This window comes from Heloderma suspectum, chromosome 2 (genome assembly GCF_057233095.1).
Source record: "Heloderma suspectum isolate Gila_16-S chromosome 2, 16-S_ref, whole genome shotgun sequence".
NCBI lineage: Eukaryota > Metazoa > Chordata > Lepidosauria > Squamata > Helodermatidae > Heloderma > Heloderma suspectum.
The window spans coordinates 377,897,036-377,920,709 of record NC_139459.1 but is presented as its reverse complement, the minus strand read 5'-3'; the positions used below and the strand labels follow the sequence as shown (position 1 = coordinate 377,920,709).

The window sequence follows — 23,674 nt, the reverse complement described above, 5'->3', positions numbered from 1 at the left end:
AGGGCTTCGACTTTTGAAATGTGGTTATTTTTATTTTTTTACTTTGGGTTAATTAGTGTAGAATAACTGTTTCCTCTTCACAATAACCAACACGTTAGCAGTTGGCATGTATTGAAAGGATGACACCCCCTCCCCCCAACCCTCTCTTGCCACTTTTAAACCCCCATGTATCAGTCCTGCTAAGGAAAAGATGGTTGCGGCTTAAAATAAAACGGCTCAGAGAAATAACTCAGTTCTAGAAAGGCGGCTATGTTAGTCTCTTGCAGCAAAAATGTTTTGAAAACCACAAAGGCCTACATACGATGAAGTGGGTTCTCAAAAGCTTCTGCCATATTTACAACACACTCCTGGGCAAGCCTACTCAGAAGTAAATCCTACTGAGTTCAATGAGGATGACTCCCAAGGAAGTGTGGATAGGACCGCAGCATGTGTCTAGGACTGCACTGTAAATGTGCAATCCTATGCAAGTTTAGACAGATAAAAGTCCTACAATTCTCAGCATCCTCCTACAATTCCCAGCATCCTCCAGCCATCCGTGCTGGGAGTTGTAGGATTTTTTTCTAAGCATACATAGGATCGCACCCTAATTTTTGTGAACCGCCCAGAGAGCTTCAGCTTTGGGGTGGTATAGAAATGAAATGAATAAATAAATAATAGTTTTCTGGGTGTCACAAGATGCTTTGCTGTTCTTAAAAGAAAGAAGTAGCTCCTGCTAAGTCGGGCTAATTGTTAAGCATCGTGTACTTTTTAATGTACAAAGTGCTCAGCAGCCCTAACTGTAGTTGTAATCGCATTGACCAACTAATAGCATAATCCTATGCATGTTTACTCGGAAGTAAGCCCTATTGAGTTCAAGCGAGCGAACATCTGGTAAGTATAAGATTGAAGCATAAGGCTGAAATCCCACGCCGCCATTGAACTCGGTGTGACTTGCTTCTGAATCAGCCTGCATAGGACTGAACTGTTAGCGAGGTTCCAGTCATGCCCAGTTCCAGTTATAGATGGGCAACTGAGGTAGTTATAGATGGTTATAGACGGGCAACTGAGTTATAGCTTATTCCAGTTATAGATGGGCAACTGAGGTAGAGAGAGTGGGCCTGCTTGCACCCCACTGTGGGTTAATTTACCTGTGGGGGCTGCTGTGTTGTGCCGGGCACCCGGCTTTCTATACTTTGATGTGTCCTATGAACCCAAGCCGCAGGGGTTGTTTGAGGGTTAGACAACCCTCAAATACCCCTAAAACAAACCATGGGTTATTTGAGGGTTGCCTAACTCTCAAACAACTCCTGCCCCCTGGGTTAGCACAGCATGACAACCCATGGCAGGCTGAGTGCCTGGCACGATGTGACAACCCTCATAGGCAAATTAAGCCACGGTGGGCTGTCGTGTCATGCGAACCAGGTCAGTGTGCGACTTTCTGTAGGCCGCTACACTGTGTCTGTGTAGAGGTTCCCTCAACATAGGCTCACCTTTCCAGCTGGTAGTTTACATTGGCTCTTGAGAAGGTGCCCTTTCAGCTGGCATCTAGGGGAGCATTATTCTGGGGGAGGGGGAGTTTGTGCCTAATATCTCTTTGGGCCCATTGGAGCTCTGGGGTTGGAAACTACAGGGTTATTTCGGGAGGGGTGAGTTTAGCTTTAAATGATGGCAACAGAAGTGTGTGTTGAGCTGCTGGTTGTCTTTGAGCCCCCTCCCCACATGTATTTTTAATACATGTTTTAAATTACATATCTATATTGCCCAATAGACAAAGCTTTCTGGATAGTTCATGGGAATAACCTGAAAATCCAACATGATAAAATACATAAAACCTCTAATAGTTTGAAACAGAATAAAATCAAAGTAAAAACCAGAGTAAGTGCCAGGAGCAATGTAAAGATCTTAAAACACAATAACACATTTAAAAGTAAACCTGAAGGACTAAAAAGCCTGGGAAAATAGAAGGTCTTCACCTGGCGCTGAAAAGACCACAATGTAGGCGCCAGGCGAGCCTCTCTAGGAAGCTCATTCCACAACCAGGGTGCCACCTCTGAAAAGGCCCTCTTCCTAGTAGCCACCTGCCTTACTTTGTGTGGTGGGGGAGGAGGGCTTCTGAGGGTGTCCTTAGTGTCCAGGCAGGTATATATGTATGTATATATGTAACTAATAACTCCACCCCTCCTCTGTCCACAGACTCTGCCACCATGATGCTGCCCCCTGCCTTGATGCAGGCTGCCCCCCTGCTCCTGTGTGATGTAGTCCTCCTCTCCTTGTTAGATGTGGGGCGGCTCTCCCTGACTTCCCTGGGAGTCGCAGGCGCTTGGCTGGAGGCAGCTCTGCGTCTGCTGGTCCTCGGGGGGGCCCGGGGGCTGCTCTCTCTGGGTTGGCCCTCCCAGATACCCCCTGCAGCCCTGGCCACTGTGAGTCTGCTGCCCCCCATTTACCTCTCAATGGGGCACTTGATGGGAGACGCCCCTCTCCTCCTCTCTTCAGCCCCTTGGTCCTGGCTGCTGATGGGGTATGGGGCAGTGGGTCTGTCCCACCTCATCTGGGAGGTTCTGGGGCAAGGGGGCAGCAGGGAGGGAGCAAAGGGAGAAGATAAGGCCACCCTCTGGAAGCTGGTGAAGCTCTTCCGCCCGGATGCGCCGCATCTCGCTGGTGCCTTCGTGTTCCTCACCTTGGCTGTGATCAGTAAGTAAGACCTGTGTGTGTGTGCGCGCACACATGTTTGCATGAGAGAGAGAAAGAGTGAGTCTTTGGATGTGATATCACCCATCTTTCACACACCCCTACAAATACAGTGGTTTTGAAAATCTCTGACCACTTCAAATATGCGAAGACAAAACAATGGATTTTCTTTAGTATTTTTTATTGTTCGCTTTTCCTAGGTTTTTATTTGATTTCCTTTGATTTCCTTTTCCTGTGTTTTTATGTTTTCAACTTTTTGTAACCTGCCTTGGTTGGATGGAGAAAGGCGGTATAGAAATGCAATAAATAAACCGTTTAAAAAAATGTAAATAAATAATAATCAAATAAATGTTGTCTGTCCTCTCTGGTGGCGGTGATTTCACTGCAGTGTCCAAATGTTCAGAGCGTGCAAAGACTTGCGGTGTTTTGGCTGGCTGGGGCTGCTGGGAATTGTAGTTCAACAGATCTGGAGGGCAACAGGCAGTGAAAGCTGGTGGCTTCAATGTCAGTAGGGCAGTGAATCCACTGTGGGTTTCAGTCAGAACTCTAAAAGGAGCTCTCCCAGGTGCCAGCAAGCTTCATACAAGCTGTGTTGCTGCACAGTTTATTTATTTATTTCTATACTGCCCAATAGCTGAAGCTCTCTGGGTGGTCCACAAAAATTAAAACCACAAAGTACAGCATGAAACAATATAGAATATGAGTGCTTAAAACTACAGTATAAAAGCACAACCAGAATAAAACCTAGCAGCAATGCAGAGACTTGAAATACAGATTTAAAACAGCTGAGCTAAAAGACTAGAGTGCTAAAATGCTGGGAAAAGAAAAAAGTCTTCACCTGGTGCTGGAAGGAGTACAACGTAGATGCCAGGCGAACCTCTCTAGGGAGCTTATTCCACTGCCAGAGTGCCACAGCAGAAAAGGCGCTCCTCCTGGTAGCCACCCGCCTCACTTCCTTTGGCAGGGGCTCCTGGGGAAAGACCCCTGAATATGATCTTAGGGTCCAGGCAGGTACGTATGGTACAATGTGGCTGCAATCAGTGGAGGCTGGTGGCTCTGATGTCAGTGGGACCCTGGGTTTCAATCAGAACCAGTCAGAACTCTAAAGGAACTATCCAAGGTGCAAATAAAAGGTAGGTCTGAATCCAGCGGTGGCGCTTCCAAGCTGTCTTAAGTTTGCGACAACCTAAGTTTGCTAACAACAACCTAGAGTACGGGTTGCGTATGGGTTGTCGTTGAATCGTTGTTATGCGTGAACCCTGCACTACAGCTTAACTATGGGTTGTTAACCACAAACAACCCAGAGTTCACAACCCAATGAGAAACCATGGGTTCTCTTCCTGGGTTGTTCATGGTTAACAAACCATAGTTAAACCATAGTTCAGGGTTCGCACATAATGGCAACCCAATAACCCATGATTCAATAACAATCCATACTTTGGGTTGTCTTTATGTGTGCACCAGCTCAAAGTGTTACGCCTCTCTCTCCCCCTTGCCCCCTTGTCTTTCTCTGCAGGTGAAACGTTCATCCCCTATTACACAGGACGCTTGATTGACATCTTGGGTACCAAATATGACTCAGATGCCTTCTCCTGGGCCATCTTTCTTGTGTGTATGGTGTCACTTGGAAGGTGAGTTTCTCCCTGAGCTCCCCCACAACTCCACTATCCTGGGCTAAAGAAGCCCCAGACAGGATGGGGTGTGTGGTAACCCTCTCTTTGTGATATATGGAGCACTGGACTTAAGGGAGGGATTATTATTTTATTTATGTATTTATCATATTATATCCTTTTCTTTCGAGGAGCCCAAGGCGGCATATATAATCCCCCTCCTCTCCATTTTTATCCTCATAACAACCCTGTGAGGTGGGTCAGGCTGAGAGTCAGGGACTGGCTCAAAGTCACCCCATGAGCTTCGTGGCTGAGTGGGGAATTGAACCCAGGTCTCCAACACTCTAATGACTACATCACGCTGGCTCTCATATTAGCATCAAAAGAAGAAATTAAAAGGTTGAATTTAGATAATTCTGAAATAGGACCTACGGGGCTCAATTTGGCCTGAACACCCCTTCTACCCTGCAGAAATTACCTTGCTTTTCCCAGTGTGTGAACCTATTCAAAGAAAGGTGTTTCTTTTTTAGGGGGTTGAGTATTCTTCACATCAAAGCTGGCAAGATTTAGTTTGGTCTTCCCCAACCTGGTTCCCTCCAGAGGTGTTGGCTGGGGGATACTGGGAGTTGTAGTCTTTACACCTCTGGAGGGCACCCTGTTGGCAAGGCTGATTTAGTTCATGGCTTGTCTGTTATGGGAAGACCAAGGCCAAGTGACGTGTGATGTTTACTCACACCTTTTTTTTTTAGGGGTGTTTTAACCCAATTGTTTCTATTTGAGGGGGAAAAGCAGGGACAGGGCCCCGATCTGGAAGCGTGCTCCATCCCAGCTTCCTGCTGAAATCCGCCCCCTCCCTGGCTGCTGTTTGCCCCAAAGGTGCTGTATGCAATACACAGTGGCCAGGGAGGGGCAATTTTTAGCAGGAAACCACTTGGAGTAGAACCAGTCTGTCCCAGACATAATTCTCTCCCTGTTGCACAGCAGTAAAATCACACACACGCAGACTGTCACGTTCCCTTGGCCCCCTCCTTCCTCATGCATACACACAAGTAGAGAGGTTTCAGTCTCATGCCTTTAAGTCACTGTCAACAGGTTCATTGAAGATGGAAATCCTCGAAGACTCTCAGGCTACAAAGGAATGGCGACAGGGGATCCAAATGGGAGCTACGATGTTGCCAGCAGTTTGAAACATGACTTGCAGGCTAGAATAACTTAGGGAGGGATGCCCCTCCCTTCCAGTGATGCTTCTCTATGTTGACCCTCATGCATCGACAACCGGGTCGACCATCTGAGCTCCGTCTCTGACTTTTCCCTCTTAGCTCTGTGCTGCAATCTGGCATCCCTCAGGTCACACCCCACACTCTCCTCCTCCTCCTAGGTTCTCACGGAGGAGGGAAGGGGGAGGGCTTCAGGCCCTGCCATCTGGGTGTTAGCATCCTGAGAAGCATGCCTATCCATATCTGAACTCGCTCAGGAAGATGTCTTCGCCTGGTTCTGGGTGTTCCCCTTCTGAATCTGAACTGCTAACTATCTCTATACACTTAGAATCAATCCTGACACAGACACACACATGTAACGGTAGCCCCATTTATTTATTTATTTGATTGATTGATTGATTGATTGATTGATTGATTAATCACCCATCTGGCTGGTCACCCAGCCACTCTGGGTGATGTACAATAATAGAAACTGTTTAAAACAATACAGTTCTACATTAAAAGCATCATATTTCTACAAATACCCTAACCCACCCCAAATGCCTGCCTGAACAACCACGTTTTTAATGCGTGGTGGAAGCTCATTAAAGAGTTAAAGTTTCCATTTGTGGGGTGTGACCCGTCTGCTGCTTCCTTCCTAGCTCCCTTTCTGCCGGCTGCCGCGGGGGGCTCTTCCTGTTCTCCATCTCCCGGATGATCATCCGGATCCGCAATCTGCTCTTCTCTTCCTTGGTGCAGCAGGAGCTGGCCTTCTTCCAGGAGGTGAAAACAGGTGAGGGCTCAAAAAGCTGACCAGCCCTTCCTCTCAGTCCAGCTGCTGGTTCTGTGGTGTATATACTGCACAAAGTGCTTTAGCAATGGTTCACCCTCACAATTATCCTGTTAAGATTGGACCCATTTTATGGGTGGGAGAACTGAGGCTTGATGAGCAAGGTCTTGCATGCAGCTTACCAAAAGCACAGGTTTGAACTTGTGTCTCCAAGATCCTGCTGAAGCCACTCAAAGCATATTGTCATGCAGCTGTGTTTATATTTGCTACCTCTATCCAGAATTTTCCCTTCCCTTCCCTTTCCCTTCTCTTTTCTGTTCATCAGAGGGCTTTATGCATCCGTTTGTCCATCCATCAAGCCATCTGCCTAAACATTCACTTGCTCCTTGTCACTCCTTTCCATGCTTTGTCCATCTTGTGCTACATCTGTTTCTCTTCTTTCCTCCACCCATATGTGCCTGCAAGCACCCCTCTGGTAGATCAAGATTGGGCTGTGATGAGAGTGGAAGCTACTTTCAGAGCTAGCGTGGTGTGTTGCAGGGGTGAAGGAATTCTCTCTCTCTCTCTCTCTCTCTCTCTCCCTCCCCCTCCTCCTCCTCCTCCTCCTCCCTACACACCTGTATGGCTGGGTGACCTTGGCCCAGTCATGCTCTCTTGGCCTAACCTAACTCCCGGGTCTGTTGCGAGGATAAAATGCGGCAACAAGGAGGGACATTTTATCCTCACAACAACCCTGGATGTTAGGTAAGGCCAGGAGAGAGTGACTGCCCATTAATGTAAATGTATATAATCTGTAGTGCAGGGCCTGCAGGGGGCTGGACTAGATGTTCTCTGTACCATCCAAATCTATGATTCTGTGATATATGAACGAAATATAAACATAATGATAAATAATTCTGATGTGACTCTTCTTTATTTTACAAATGTTGCTTTTTTAACTTGGGGGAGAGGGACTTTTTTTTTTTTAAGAAATAACCCTAAATCTTGAGCCTTGGTGATGAATTTTAAGGCAATCCTGTTAAGCGTTAGCGTGGCAGGTCCAACACTTACATAAACCTGTAACGAATCATGTTTGGTGGGGAGGGGAGAAGGGAGAAGAGTTCCCTCCTTAGAAGGGAGAAGAGTCCCTTCTAAGGCCACTTTGAATGATTTCAGAGGTATTAACCCAAACGTGGAATTTGGTACTTCTTAAAAATGAGGCTGCCCTTCACTGAGTCAGATCATTAATCCATCCATCCCACTACCATTTCTTCCATCTCTCCAGGATCTCAAGCTTCTCCATTACCTGCTACATGTTCCTTCAATTCAGGGTTGTTGCACCTCAGGCTCATGGGCCAGATCTGGCCTGCTTTTCTTCCAGATCGGGCTCTTTCCCTAGCCACCAATCGTTCTGTGGTTCCCAGCTTTTGCACTTTCCCCCCTCATTCTGAAAGGCTGAAGTGCTTTTCCTTAGGCTTTGTTATGGGCAGCAAGAGCTAAAATATGTGGCCCCCAAGAGCTTCTCTGAAAATGGAATGTGGCTCTTGGGGTGCAAGAGGTCCAACACGCCTGCTTTAATGGAAGATTCCAGAGAGTAAACCCGGGTCCATTGGCATGCAAAGCGTTGTGTGTTGCCACTGACCTACGGCCCTTCTTTTCCGGGTCGGTTGTCCCCCTTAACACACCCACCACCAGGAAATCCCACATCTCTGCCTTCCCATTTCGCTTCGACATCCGATCACCTCGCCGATAACATCTCGTGGTTCTGACCAGGCTCGCTCACGTTGCCCCCCAGGAGACCTGACCTCTCGCCTCTCCAAGGACACGGCCATGATGAGCCGCTCGGTGCCACTCAACGCCAACGTCTTCCTGCGCAGCCTGATCAAGGTCGTCGGGCTGTACGCGTTCATGCTTGGCCTGTCGTGGCGCCTGACGCTGCTGACGCTCATCGAGACACCGATCATGCTGGCCACCCAGAAGGTCTACGACGCCCGTCACCAGGTACGGCATGGCGTCATTTGGCGGTAGGTGGCTGGGTGCTGGAAGTAACTCGGTGCGGGACAGTGAGAATAAGAGCCAAGCTACCTGTTACATTAAGGGTTCAGTCCTATGCATGTCTGTACATAAGAAGAGCCATGCTGGATCAGACCAAGGGTCCATCTTGTCCAGCACTCTGTTCACACAATGGCAAACCAGCTGCCCACGGGAAACCCACCAGCAGGACATGAGCGTAATAGCACCCTCCCACCCATGATCCCCAGCAACTGGTGTACATAGGCTCACTGCCTCTGGTACTGGAGGTAGCACATAGCCATCAGGATTAGTAGCCATCGATAGCCTTTTCCTCCAGGAATTTGTCCAACCCCCTTTTAAAGCCATCCAAATTGGTGGCCATCACTACATCCTGTGGTAGCAAATTCCACAGTTTAACTCTGTGCTGTGTGAAGAAGCCCTTCCTTTTATCTGTCCTGAATCTCCCACCATGCAGCTTCATGGGATGATGCCTTTGGGTTCTAGTATTTTGAGAGAGGAAGAAAAATGTCTCCCTATCCACATTCTCCACACCATGCATAATTCTGTGCGCCTCTATCATATCTCCCTTTATCCTCCTCTTTTCCAAGCTAAACAATCCCAGCTGTTGCAACCTTCTCTCATAGGGGAGATGGTCCAGCCCCTTGGTTGTTTTACTTGCCCTTTTCTGCACTTTAATTACAGAAATGAATACAGAAATAAGTCCTACAATTCCCAGCACCCCCAGCCAGCAACCTAAATGAGTCTTCACATTTGCCTCTGCATGTGTGTGTCCATGTGCATCTCTTTGTTTATAATGGCAGCTGATTGGGGTGATCTGGATCAAGAATACAGTCTGGGTGAAGTGGGGTTTAGCTCTTATTCATATCTGATTTATTTATTTTGTTCATTACATTTCTATACCGCCCAACAGCCAAAGCTCTGTAGGCAGCTGGCAACAGTTAAAACCAGAAAATCCAGCAACATGATAAAGATAATAGAAAACATTTACAACTTTAAACACCTACAGCAGAAAACCAAAGTAAAAAACCAGCAGCAGCGTAAAGATCTAAAAATGCAATAAGAGATTTAAAAACAACAATGGCTGAAGGACTAAAATCCCTGGGAGAATAAGAAGGGTCTTCACCTGGCATGGATAAGATCACAACATAGGTGCCAGATGAGCCTCTCTGGGGAGGGCATTCCATAGCTGCCTTGAGTGCCATTTTTTGGTAGAGAGGCGGGATATGAATAAAATAAAATAAAATAAATAATGAACTAAACGGGGGGGGTGGCCACCACAGAAAAAGCCATCTCTCTCCACATACACCCCCATGCCAAAATACCGATGACACCCCCCCCCCACAAGAAGCTTCTGCATGAGGGAAGCTGCTGCTGGGGTGTTAATCGTAACTACAGTGTTGGGACGAAGTCGGGGGGTGTTTCTCTTAAAACAAATACACACATCCAAGTTTTCAAAACCCTCAGTGCATGTGTACAATTTGTAATAAACTAGTCTGAATAAAGTAGTCTCTTTGGCTTTTTTTAGGTAGACGTTGGAACATTTTGATTGAGAGGTACATTAAATCCATTTTATTTTTTGTTACATTTTGTATCTTTCCCTCCTCGAAGGAGCTAATTTTAGTCCCACAACCAGCCCTGTGAGGTAGGCTGGGCAAAAAGATAGCGACTTGCCCCGAGCAACTGCCATTGGGTATCTCACGACCCAACCCAGTAGTCGACACCACAGTGGTGTTTGGTGCTGGCTCTCAAATTCACCCGCTTGCCTTCTCCCGGGTTTCTCCAGGCTTTGCTGCAGGCAATCCAGGACTCCATAGCGCACTCCGGGGAGGTGGTGCGTGAAACGGTCTCTTCCATCAAGACGGTGCGCAGCTTCGCCACTGAGGAGGAGGAGTCACAGCGGTACGATGCAGCACTGTCAAAGACCCACCATCTCAAGAACCAGAAAAATCTGGAGACAGCCATCTACTTGCTCATCCGACGGGTGAGTCCTCAGGGTCCTGTGGAGAGGGGGCAGGAAGAGAAGTTCTCTAAATGAGAGTCATACCATCTTGGAACGGATAGCGGCTTTCTATTTATTTACTTAGTGTATTTATATTACTCTAATTTACGTAGGGTAATTTGCAGCAGAAAACGTTCTGATGTCCTAGGGCAGAGGTGCAGAAATTCTGGCTCATGGGCTGTATTTGGCCTGCAGGGCACCCCAGTCCAGCCCACAAAGCCTCGAGGGGTGGGACTTAGCCTCCAAGCCCCACCCCAGGAGGAATTCTGTTGGAAGGCATCCCGTCTGTTATCTCCAAACTGAGAGTGGAGATAACAGCAGGGACTTCCTGCACTTCATGAACCAACAAGGAAACCTCCACTATTACTACTCTATTAATACACTTTTATTATTAGAGTAGTATATATTACTCTAATTTGCATAGGAATTTTTCCCAGAACATGTTTCAATTCAGAATTTTCTAGAAAACCCACATCACTGTAAGTAGGCTAACCCAGAAGAAGACTAAGAGAACTTGCCCAGAGAAATTAGGATCTGCTTATTCCTGTTTAAACTAGGGGCATCCCTGCCGATTGGGATCTGTGAAGGGAATGGAGGGAGAGAGTGGGCAGGCTAACTAGCAATAAGTTAGAAGGGATTCAAATTTCACCCGTTTCTCCCAATTTCTCTCTCTAGCTCCTTCAGTTGGCCCTGAAGTTAATCATGCTTTTCTGCGGGTACCAGCAAATCCTCACTGGCCTTGTGACCAAAGGAAACTTGGTCTCCTTCATCCTCTACCAGATGGAAGTGGGGGAACATGTACAGGTGGGTGAAAAGCCACACAGTGGAGTAGCAAATGGAACTGAACAATTGCCCATGGTTTGTTAGCTCTGGGTTGTTTCACCCACAAATAACCCAGAGTTTCCAGGTTCAGCCATCATGAAACAACCCAGGAATGGGCTGTTCCCAGGTTGATGATTAAAAGCAGAAGCAATGAGCACACAGCTTACGTTCTTTGCTTATCCCCACAATTCCTAGGTTAAGCAACCCAGGAATTGCCAGCATTACATGTGAACCGGGTCAAAACATTTTCCTCAGACCAGATTTCCCTAAACTCCACCCCAGCCAATCCCGCACAACCAGGAACAGAGGCTGTACAGCAGGCTTCCTCTGCCTCCAGCTCTTCCTGTTGCCTCTGGCTTCTAGGATGGTTCTGTTTCAGGGACCACTTGCTGAAGCCCCCTCTGGTCAGACCTCAGCCTCAAGCCTTCTCACACCGGGCTTTGCTGCCTGCTTGATTCTTCACCATAACTTCACATTATGGCTCCCCTCCACCACTAGCTCTGGACCCGTCTTCCAGTGGGTCCACTCACAGTGGAAGGCTTCCTCCTTCTCCAGCTCTCTCCCTTCACCCAACGACCATTAACTCTCTTCAGTCAACCTAACTCTTAGCCAGACCTTTTTCAGATCTTGTGGACAATCATGTTCCTTATGGAACTTGTAACTTCCATCCACTTTTGTTGACCCACCTGACCAGTCCAAACAAAGGTAGCTTTCCCCCCTAGGCGTTTTCAAACTCAGCTTGAAGCCTCCCCTCATAGCAGCCGTAACCGAGGCAGCAGCAATTGTTTTAGGCCCAATACAGAGTAGCATAGTTAGGCTTCTGGCCTACTTGCTTACATTATAACATTCCTCAGGAATTACTCAAAGTATATAAACATAACACAGCATAAACGAGCTGATATAAATTCAGTGTTTCTCCACAGAGGCCCACAAATGTAAAGAACGTGAATTTTGGATTCAAAATGTGAATTTGAATTTTGAGTCTAGAATTTGGTGCTCAAAATTTGGGTAGTGAACCACGTTCGAATATCTGCAAATATTCATTTCTTTTGGCTCTGTCCATTTCACAGACCCTGATGTACATGTATGGAGATGCGCTCAGCAATGTGGGTGCTGCAGAAAAGGTGTTTGAATACCTTTGTCGGGAACCTTCGGTTCGCACGGAGGGGACGCTGGCTCCCGGATTTCTCCGAGGCCTCGTCTCATTCAGAAACGTTTCCTTCTGTTACCCTTCTCGCCCTGAAATCCAGGTCTTAAAGGTACTGTATATAATGTTAAAGCAATGAAGGGTCTTGTCACGCTTAATTGGGAAGGAGAATATTGGAATAGAAAATCTTGGCTCTAAAGAAGCCTCCGTGGTCTATGCTGATCTGCCCTCAGATTCTGCAACCTGTATGCGTTTGTTGCGTGTCCCTGCTTAATTTGCATAACCCTGCCCAGTCTCATTTGTAGTGAAGCGATGGTTACAACTGCCTTGCAAGGTAGGCCAGCTGCATACATGTCTAGCATCTTGGTATTTTTTTGCCACCTCCTGTCTTTTCCTCTGACTCTGGCCAGGGAGGGAGTCCAGAGCTCCAATCCAGTTAAGACACTTACTGACCTATGCTCAGAAGAGAATCCTCATGTTCATACATGCAGGGACCACCCAGGTAGATCCAGTGTACAACATCCTTGAATGAAATATTTATTTGTTATTGTTCAGTCATTAAGTTGTGTCCGACTCTTCGTGACCCCATGGACCATAGCACGCCAGGCCTTCCTGTCCTGCGCTCTCTTCCAAAGTGTGCTCAAGTTCATAGTCATTGCATCGGTGATGCTATCTAGCCATCTCATCCTCTGCCGTCCCCTTCTCCTTTTGCCTTCAATCTTTCCCAGCATCAGGCTCTTTTCCAGTGACTTTTCTCTTCACATTAGATGGCCAAAATATTTGAGCTTCAGCTTCAGTATCTGTCCTTCCAATGAGCAGTCAGGGTTGATTTCCTTTAGGATGGACTGATTTGACCTCCTTGCAGTCCAGGGGACTCGTAAGAGTCTTCTCCAGCACCACAGTTGGAAAGCGTCAATTCTCCTGTGCTCGGCCTTCCTTATAGTCCAGCGCTCACAGCCATACATTACTACTGGGAAAACCATAGCTGTGATTAGACAGACCTTTGTCAGAAGGTGATGTCTCTGCTTCTTACTATGCTGTCTAGGTTGGCCATAGCTTTCCTCCCAAGGAGCAAGCGTCTTTGAATTTCATGGCTACAGTCACCATCTGCGGTGATCTTGGAGCCCAAGAAAGTAAAATCTGTCACTGCTTCCATTTCTTCCCCTTCTATATGCCAGGAAGTGATGGGGCCAGATGCCATGATCTTCGTTTTTGTAAAAAACTATCATTGTACATCAATGTTCAGGAGACAGCAACTAAATCCATACCAAAGAAAAAGAAATGCAAGAAAGCAAAGTGGCTGTCTGATGAGGCTTTACAAGTAGCTGAGGAAAGAAGGGAAGCAAAAAGCAAGGGAGAAAGGGAAAGCGGAAAGGTACCTCACAAAAATGAGACAAATGTTAAGACACTTACTGACCTATGCTCAGAAGAGAATCCTCATGTTCATACATGCAGGGACCACCCAGGTAGATCCAGTGTACAACATCCTTGAATGAAATATTTATTAGTTGTTGTTCAATTGTTAAGTCGTGTCTGACTCTTCATGACCCCAAGGACCATAGCACGCCAGGCCTTCCTGTCCTCCGCTCTCTCCCAGACTGTGCTCAAGTTCATAGCCATTGCATCGGTGATGCTATCTAGCCATCTCATCCTCTGCCGTCCCCTTCTCCTTTTGCCTTCAGTCTTTCCCAGCATCAGGGTCTTTTCCAGTGACTTTTCTCTTCACATTAGATGGCCAAAATATTTGAGCTTCAGCTTCAGTATCTGTCCTTCCAAGGAGCACTCAGGGTTGATTTCCTTTAGGATGGACTGATTTGACCTCCTTGCAGTCCAGGGGCCTTGTCAGAGTCTTCTCCAGCACCACAGTTCGGAAGCATCCATTCTCCTGTGCTCGGCCTTCCTTATAGTCCAGCGCTCACAGCCATACATTACTACTGCGAAAACCATAGCTGTGATTAGACAGACCTTTGTCAGAAGGTGATGTCTCTGCTTCTTACTATGCTGTCTAGGTTTGCCATAGCTTTCCTCCCAAGGAGCAAGCGTCTTTGAATTTCATGGCTACAGTCACCGTCCTTGGTGATCTTGGAGCCCAAGAAAATAAAATCTGTCACTGTTTCCATTTCTTCCCCTTCTATATGCCAGGAAGTGATGGGGCCAGATGCCATGATCTTCGTTTTTGTAATGTTGAGTTTCAAACCAGCTTTTGCATTCTCCACTTTCACCCTCAACAAGGGGCTCTTGAGATCCTCTTCGCTTTCTGCCATTAGGGTGGTATCGTCTGCGTATCTGTGGTTGTTGATAATTCTCCCGGCAATCTGAATTCCAACCTGTGATTCATCCAACCCGGCGTTTCTCATGATGTACTCTGCATATCAGTTAAATAAGCAGGGCGACAATATGCAGCCTTGTCATACTCCTTTCCCAATTTTGAACCACTCGGTTGTTCCATGTCTGGTTCTTACTGTTGCTTCTGGACCCTCGTACAGGTTTCTCAGGAGACAGGTAAGGTGGTCTGGTACTCCCATCACTTTCAGAATTTGCCACAGTTTGTTGTGATCCACACAATCAAAGGCTTTAGCGTAGTCAATGAGACAGAAATAGACATTTTTCTGGAATTCTCTTGCTTTCTCCATGATGCAGCGAATGTTGGCGATTTGATCTCTAGTTCCTCTGCCTCTTCGAAACCCAGCTTGTACTTCGGGTAGTTCTCGGTTCGCATACTGCTGAAGCCTAGCTTGTAGGATTTTGAGCATCACCTTGCTGGCTTGTGAAATGAGCGCAATTGTGCGGTAGTTTGAACACTGTTTGGCGTTGCCCTTCTTTGGAATTGGAATGTAAACTGACCTTTTCCAGTCTTGCAGCCACTGTTGAGTGTTCCAAATTTGTTGGCATATTGAGTGCAGCACTTTAACAGCATCATCTTTTAGGATTTTCAATAGCTCAGCTGGAATACTGTCATCTCCGCTAGCTTTGTTGTTAGTAATGCTTTCTAAGGCCCACTTCACTCTCGAGGATGTCCGGCTCAAGTTCAGTGACCGCACTATCATGGCTATCAGGGACATTCAGATCTTTCCTGTATAGTTCTTCTGTGTATTCTTGCCACCTCTTCTTAATCTCATCTGCTTCTGTTAGGTCCCTGCCTTCTTTGTCCTTTATCATGCCTGTCTTTGCACAAAACGTTCCCTTGAGATCTCCAATATTCTTGAAGAGATCTCTAGTCTTTCCCATTCTGTTGTTTTCCTCGATTTCTTTGCTTTGTTCGTTTAAGAAGGCCTTCTTGTCTCTCCTTGCTATTCTCTGGAACTCTACATTCAGTTGGATATATCTTCCCCTTTCTCCCTTGCTTTTCGCTTCCCTTCTTTCCTCAGCTACTTGTAAAGCCTCATCAGACAGCCACTTTGCTTTCTTGCATTTCTTTTTCTTTGGTATGGATTTAGTTGCTGCCCCCTGAACATTGTTACAGACCTCCATCCATAGTTCCTCAGGCACTCTGTCTATCAGGTCTAATCCCTGAAATCTATTCCTCACCTCCACTGTATATTCATCAGGGATATGATTTAAGTCATACCTGAATGGTTTAGTGGTTTTCCCTATATTCTTCAATTTAAGCCGAAATTTTGCAAGAAGCAGCTCATGATCTGAGCCACAGTCAGCTCCAGGTCTTGTTTTTACTGACTGTATAGAGCTTCTCCATCTTTGGCTGCAAAGGACATAATCAATCTGATTTCGATATTGACCATCTGGTGATGTAATCCTAAACCCTAATAAAATATTTATTAGGGTTAGGTTAATATGTTTATTGACCCTGATGCTGGGAAAGACTGAAGGCAAAAGGAAAAGTGAACGGCAGAGGATGAGATGCCTAGAGAGCATCACCAATGCAATGAATATGAACTTGAGCACGCTCCGGGAGAGAGCGCAGGACAGGAAGGCCTGGCATGCTATGGTCCATGGGGTCACGAAGAGTCAGACACGACTGAACGGCTGAACAACAACAATATGTTTATAATTTATTAGGTTTAGTTTGGATTAGGGATGTTGGAGACATCCTCAACAGAACCAGTTGAGTTTGGATTTTCATGAATCCAGCCTGCAGATTCCTCAGCGGACCAGCTTTTCCCCTATTGGGCGGATTCCACAGATTTGGGGACCAATTTTCTAACTTTTCCAAATTTTGCTCAAATTTCATCATAGAAAAATATGCAAAATTTTAAAAACTGGCTGAAAATGTAGATTTCCCTCATAGGCTAAAGCATGAAAACGCACATTTTGGGGGATTTTGCGCATTTTCACATGTGTGCAATTGTGCATTTGTGCAAATGCAAATTTGTGCAAATTCGGAAATGACCCCCCCCCCAATTCCTTCAGTGGGCGGACGACAGAATGAAAGGTGCCTGACGATCTGCGAAAAAACACAGATGGAACGGATTTTACACAGTCTGTACATCCCTAGTCTGGATGACCATGAGTGAAAGCTGGAAAAAGTGCACAAAAGGGCAACTACAATGATCAAGTGGCTGGAGCATCTCCCCTGTGAAGGACGGGTAGAACGTCTGGGATTGTTTAGCTTGGTAAAAAGGAGGGTAAGGGGAGACATGATAGAGGCATACAAAATTATGCATGATGGGGAGAACGTGGATAGGGAGACATTTTTCTCCCTCTCTCAGAATACTAGAACCTGGGATCATCCTATGAAGCTTGGAGATTCAGGGCAGATAAAAGGAAGGACTTCTTCACACAGCATATAGTTAAACTATGGAATTTGCTACAACAGTGATGGCCACCAATTTGGATGGCTTTAAAAGGGGGTTGGACAAATTCCTGGAGGAGAAGGCTATCAGTGGCTACTAGTCCTATGTGCTATCCCTGGTATCAGAGGCAGTGAGCCTATGTGCACCAGTTGCTGGGGAACATGGGTAGGAGGGTGTTGTTGCGCTAATGCCCTGCTTATGGGTTCCTGGTTGACCTTGGTTGGCCATTGTGTGAACAGAATGCTGGACTAGATGGACCGTTGGCCTGATCCAGCAGGGCTCTTCTCGTGTTCTTATGAGTGCCAGACTCAACAAATCAGCAGAGTTTCATGGTGTCAGGAAGACACTCTTATATTTATTTATTTCATTTTATAGCCAGCTCTTCATGTTACCTTCCCAGGGCAGGGTAAATACCTAAAACAATCTAAAAACCTCCTAGCCCCTTTTGGGGGCTAAGAAATGGGGCTGGACAGATGTTAATGAAAAAGGAGATTGCTCTGGTGATCTTGTGGAGGCTGGAAATCAGAAGGGTGTGGTGTGGTTGATGTGAAGCAAGCCATCTTGGCCAAGGGTGCTTGCTTTAAAGCAGGGGTGCATAATCCATCCCCCCCCCCGCACAAGACCCCTAGCCTCCACCGCTGAAGAACTGCGGTGCACCTGCTGCAAAAACTGTAGGGCTACCGGTACAGCACCGCCAAGCGCTCCATGGTGCTGCTGCAGATGTTGCCACCGCTCCTGCCCCCCTTCCCTCCCGCCTGCAGCACGGTAGTGATCCCTGTTAGGTTGCAGGGAGCTAATGCTGCAAAAGCAGCTATGTCCCTCGGGGTTCCCAGGAGGAGGAATTTAGTTGCCCTCTTTTCTAAAGGTCTGATGTGCACTTGTTCTTTGGGGAGGTTCATGAAGGGCTCCTTGCTCCACCTTAAAAGGAGACTCCACTTTGAGTTAATCCCATTAACCGGAGAATCCCACTCTGCATAGCTCCAGCAGGAGGGAGAAGAAAATTCCCTTTTGCAATCTTCCTGTGCTACTCTAGTATAATGCAGCCTCTTGCTGCTTGGAGTCTATGAAGAGCTGAGAGGGGATGGCTAGGGATGGGCATCCCATAATAGCTGCTTAGTTGGTTGGATCCCAATTTAAGCTGGAGCAACTGCGCTGGTGGGAGCGGACGTCCCCTCCCCCTCCTTCCCACGGGAGCCCCTCCAACCCACTGAAAACGCTCCATGCAGAATGTTGGGAGACCGTGCTGAACGGGGTGAGGGACCTTGCGTGAGTGGAAAGCACATGAAGCGGAGGCACCTTCTGCAACTGGGAGGCAAATCCTGGATCCAGCTCAGTGGTTTTCTTGTTGTCTGCTGCAGGACGTCTCCTTTGAACTGCGCCCTGGGGAGGTGACGGCACTGGTGGGTCTGAACGGCAGTGGCAAGAGCACCTGTGTGGCCCTCCTGGAGCGGTTCTTCGAGCCCCAGTCTGGGGAGATCATGTTGGACGGGGTCCCAATCCAGGAATACGAGCACAAATACCTCCACAGACAGGTGAGGAACCACAGAGCATGGCTGAGATCAACAACCTGAGACCACGCACCCTCCTGTCTCCTCCTCCTCATCCCCGCTTGGGAGCTAATTTGGTGCCAAGGGAATGGCATTGGTTTTCGCAAAATGGGCATCATATCATATTTGAGCAAGTGGCAGAACATGGGCACTGGAGGGGAATCATTTATTTATTTATTTACTATTTGTTCGATTTATTAGTCACCTTGTAACAAGTTGATCTCAGGGCAACATACAATAAAACTCAAATTAAATCCACATAAATAAAATCAAAAACCAAAAGCAGCACAGTAAAAAGGCTATTGATTTAAGACCAGGGGAGTCTAAAAAGCAGCAAGCAACATGGAGATCTAAAAAAAAAATTAAAATTGCAACATGGAAGCAGAATTGGGCAGACATTTTTTTAAAACTCTGTGAATAAGAAGGTCTGTGGCAGGTGCTGAAAAGATAGCAGGATAGGCGCCAGAACGGACCTCTCTGAGGAGGGTATTCCATAACTGGGGGGCTACGACTGAGAAGGCCCCCCTGCCCAGGGATGTGGGTGGCAAAAGATGGTGACCACAAAGTGGCAGCCACCACTCATTTCCCATCCACCCTGGTCACCACTGTATACATTAAGAAACAGAAGAAGGGGGCAATGTAACTTTTGCCCAGGGCAGCAAAATAACTTGAGATCTACTTCTTGGAGGTGTAGGAATTTTTCCCCAGGACGAAATAGAGCCGGGGTTCCCCACGAGGTGCCCATGGGCACCATGACACCTGCAGGGACCTCCAATGCAGCTCACGAAGTTCTCCTTCAAAAAATTATTTTAAATACAAAACCTTGAAAACATTAGGGCGCCAGGTTCTCCTTCCTGTTCCTGCACTTGCTGCTGATCTGCTGTTGGGCAAGCAGAGAAGGAAATAGTTGCTTCCTGGCCCTGCCCATCTTCCTCCATCCATGCAGACCTTTCCCCTTTGGTTTCTCTCTCCCCAGTCCCAGTCTCTAGCCTCACTATTTCTCTCCCCGCATCACCTTTCCTCACTATTTCTGTACTTTCTCCATCCCTGGCTGCCTTCTTTCTCTTTCTAGCCTCTGGCCTTGCTCTTTCTCTCCCCTCTACCCCTTCGCCTTGCTGCTTCTCTCTCCGTCCAAGCCTCTGACTTTGCTATTTCTCTCCCCACCTCTTTACTTTGCTGTTTCTCTCCCATTCCAGTCTCTAGCCTTGCTCTTTCTCTCCCCTCTACCCCTTTCCCTTACTTTTTCCCACTCCATCCTAGCCTTACTATTTCTCTCCCCGCTTCTTTAGCTCACTTTTGATGAGCCAGACCCTTACGGCAGCCATCATGAGACTCGCCACATCCTCTGTGGGAGCCATTTTGTGGTGGTGCTCACAGCAGTTTCTCCAATTCCCAAATGTGCCCACAGGCCCAGAAAGGTTGGGGACCCCTGAAACAGAGTGTTCTGATTGCTTCTAAACTGTGACCTACTGCTAATGAAAGACAAAGCACCAGCAGGGCATAATCTACACAGACTGTGCATGCTCACTGATTTTGCCCAAAAACAGTTGCGTGGAAAAACAGTGTAATGGGCATAACCACAGCCTTACCACAGAAACAACGCTTGACCAAGGAGGATTTCCCCATAGGCTCAGTAGACCCCTATCTTGCCTTTGCCCCCCCCGCTCCCCCATCGCCTCCTAATAGACATACCTCATTCTGCTTGCAGGTGGCGCTTGTGGGTCAGGAGCCCGTCCTCTTCTCTGGGTCCATTTGGGACAATATCGCCTACGGGGTGCAAGACTGTAGCAAAGAAGAAGTGATCACTGCAGCAGAAGAAGCCAATGCCTTGGCATTCATCAATGAGTTGGAAGGCGGGTTCAGTGCAGGTGGGTGAGATCTGTTCCTGCCTCAGTAAAACTCTACTCTCCTTCCAGAACACCCAGCATTTTTCTCATTCTTAGCCCCCACCCTGAACACCTCCAGGGGAGTCTGGGTGGGGTGGGATCTAAATGATAAGACTGACCGCAACATATAATTAGCGCCTGGAACCCCCCTACCCACAAATTGTGGCCGCTAACGTTTTTCAAAGGGTGACACCCAGTCAGGCCTATCAACAAGTTTTAACTATTAGTCCTCAGAACTAAAGAAAATAACAAAAGAACCTCATGTTCAGTGGCGGTATTTGTTTCTTATTTATTTAATTAACTAATTTATATACCACTGAACATATTTCTTACAATCTCTAAGCAGTATATCTCAGAATATCAGAAGCCAAGGACAAATAACCGGGGAAGGCAATTAGCAGTGTGGTATAGTAGTTAGAGGATTGGTTAAACAGTGGAGAGACCCAGGCCAAAATCCCCACTCAGCCATGGCACTGGGTGACTTGAAGCCAGCCAGTGTTTCACATCCTAGCCTGCCTCAGAGGGTTTTTATGAGGATAAGCGGGAGGAGGGAGGGAGAACCTTGTATGTTGGCCTGTGCTCCTTAGGGGAAGGGCTGCCCTCCCTTTTACTCCCTCTGATATCTGGTCAGAGTTTAGATTGTAAGATCATTGGGGCAGGGATCTGCCCCTTTTGGCACATAGAAAGCATCATGTACATGGATTGTTCTACTACTGATAATATCATCATGCAGACCTGTACAGGAGAGGTAATTCAGGCAGTTGTAGCTTATGTTGTTGTTGTGGTGTGATGCAGGGCCGTGTGAGAAAGTATCACTATCAATATTTCCCTTTGTACGTTGCTGTTAAAGGTGCAGGGGCCTTTCTGTCTGTCCTCCAGGGCGTCTGGCCACCTTACTCATGACCCTTCCCCAATTCTGTTGCCAGGGAACCCAGAAGTCCTAGTTTCAACTCCCCACCCCGCCACCACCCTGACTGACCCCATCCCGACCCATTGAAGGGGCACAGGAGTTCAGGACCCTCCTTTTCTTGTGAATCACCTTCTTTGTTTCATTTATTCAATTCATTGGTGACATTTCTATACCACCAAACAGCCAAAGTTGTCAAGGCAGTTTTCAAAGATTAAACCCCTAAAAAATACAGCATAATAACATAAAAATTTAACCAACATACCAAAATATAACAATTTTAAACAATCAACAGTAAATTCCAGGACCCATTAAAAACCTTATCGTATGCTGTCAGATGCCTAGAAGCAAAGGAAAGTCATAACCTGGTACCAAAAAGATGACAATGTTGATATCAGGCAGGCCTCACTGGGGAGAATGTTCCATAATCAGGGGCCACCATTGAGAAGGCCTCTCCCTTGCTGTCATCCTCCGAGTCTCTCATGGAGGAGGGGTTTGGAGGATGGCCTCAGATGATGAGGATATGGGTAGGTTCTCATACCAGGAGAAGCACTCCGTCAGGTATTGTGGTCCTGAGCTGTATAAGGCTTTATAGGTCAGTTAAGCTAGTTATTAATCTAATATACCCACACCACCACAACCTTTTGGCAAGAAGAGTTTGGAATACTGGCTTCATCCCATCTCTGTCTCTCTCCTGTCTTCCCTGCAGATGTGGGGGAGAAGGGAGGCCAGCTGTCTGCCGGGCAGAAGCAGCGCCTGGCCATCGCCCGAGCCCTGATCCGGAACCCAAAGGTCTTGGTGCTGGACGAAGCCACGAGCGCCCTGGATGTGGAGAGCGAAGCTGCAGTGAGTTCACTTCGGGGTGGTGTGGGAGGAATTAAACTGCCTGTTGTGCGGGGCTTGGTAGTATAAAAGGTGTCAGCCCTCAGTAGGGGAGATATTTTAATTTAATTGTTTAATTTTTATTTAAAAATTGAGCCTGGGCTGAACTTCCTTTTGACGCCAGAGAGCTCATTCTTGGAATATGTGCAGTGACTGTTGGTTTAGAGGTCTGGCGAGAACATGTATTTTATTTATTTAAAATATTTTTAGACTACCTTTAAAGTGGCTTCCAAGATAAAACTGCAGATAACAAGAAATTCCAAATACTTAATAAGAGCATGGTGATAATAACAAAAACATTCAGCCTCCAGATAGTCAAAAATCCAATAATAATTACCACTAAAAATAATCAGCAGTCCGATAAAATACGCTTCATGAGAAAGCCATCAAAAACAAATGTGTCTTTAAGCTGTTTCTAAAGGGTTGTAATGATGTGGCCCGATGGAAATATATTCCACAAATGTGGGACCACTGCAGAAAAGACTCTCACCCTTGCTCCTGCCAACCAAATTGCTCTCCGAGGCAGATACATGACAAGGGCCTCTGTTAGGTTACAGATCTGAACATGTACCATGCCTTTTCTTCATAAGGGAATACCTAAGGTGAAACCTACAAAAAACACTCTTGAGTTAAGAGGAAGGGGGTCCTCCAGCTATGCTTTACTGTAAGAAGAGGCCGTAGCTGTTACTAGGTTAGCTACAACACCCCTGTGACATATGGAGATGCAGACAAGCTGAGTCAAGAAGCCTGCAAGGAAGGATTGGTGCCTGGCCCAGGAGGAGCAAAGGATTTAATAGCATTGTGACACTTTCAACAACTTGAAATGTAAAGATACAGTTTCACATTATCTGTATTTTTATCTTGGCAAAGAACCGTTGCTCTACACAGCACGTGACAAAATATATCCCTTTTTCAAAGCAAACGATTCAGGGGTTTCTCTTTCTGCTTAAAAATATAAACTGTGCCTCCTCTGAGGAGTAGAATGTGTGCAACACATGATTAACTGACATGTTTACACACTCAACATGATGCAGCATTTGTTACCACCTGGTTTCATTTCTGAAACAGACTCTCAGTACTGCGTACATTCTAATCATTCCCTCTAATGGCAAACTCAGCTGGTGAGTGCCAATAGGACTTGTAGCCAAAACGAAGCCACTGATGAACAAGAGGGAGTTATTGGCATGCTTGGGGGAACCCCAAGGTTGGCAGAAGTACAGGAAATAATGGGGGGATTAAAAGTTGGCAACCCCCCACACCAGTAATGTTCCATATAAGTAATGTGCCAAACTGGTATCAATCCTGGACCACATCTGACATCCCCCAAATGCTGACCTACATTACAGCACTGTTGTAAAGAGTACTAAATATGCGAAGTGCTTTGTGGATGCTACAGGTTCTATAGAAATTCTATATTATTATATATATATTATAGTATTATAGTTATTAATTAAGAA

General features: G+C 46.6%; 1 protein-coding gene and 2 long non-coding RNA genes across 3 annotated transcripts in view; 2 read left to right on the top strand and 1 right to left on the bottom strand.

The window, feature by feature from the left end:
- The window catches only part of LOC146356295 (uncharacterized), an 867,031-nt gene that overhangs the window by 573,535 nt on the left and 269,822 nt on the right, over positions 1-23,674 (top strand). The gene's annotated exons all lie outside the window — the stretch shown is intronic.
- The window catches only part of LOC146356303 (antigen peptide transporter 2-like), a 34,447-nt gene that overhangs the window by 298 nt on the left and 10,475 nt on the right, over positions 1-23,674 (top strand). The window contains exons 2-11 of the mRNA XM_084831502.1: positions 2,173-2,670; positions 4,184-4,298; positions 6,136-6,266; positions 8,038-8,243; positions 10,060-10,257; positions 10,951-11,079; positions 12,168-12,356; positions 18,354-18,527; positions 20,251-20,410; positions 22,045-22,181. Coding sequence (XP_084687628.1) covers positions 2,184-2,670; positions 4,184-4,298; positions 6,136-6,266; positions 8,038-8,243; positions 10,060-10,257; positions 10,951-11,079; positions 12,168-12,356; positions 18,354-18,527; positions 20,251-20,410; positions 22,045-22,181 — 1,926 coding nt within the window. The 5' untranslated portion in view covers positions 2,173-2,183. The remainder of the gene's footprint in view (positions 1-2,172; positions 2,671-4,183; positions 4,299-6,135; positions 6,267-8,037; positions 8,244-10,059; positions 10,258-10,950; positions 11,080-12,167; positions 12,357-18,353; positions 18,528-20,250; positions 20,411-22,044; positions 22,182-23,674) is intronic.
- LOC146356304 (uncharacterized) lies at positions 7,933-21,377 on the bottom strand. The gene is made up of 3 exons (XR_014787305.1): positions 20,235-21,377; positions 18,292-19,422; positions 7,933-10,273 (listed from the first exon to the last, which is right to left on the bottom strand). It is a non-coding gene; the product is annotated as an uncharacterized LOC146356304 (long non-coding RNA).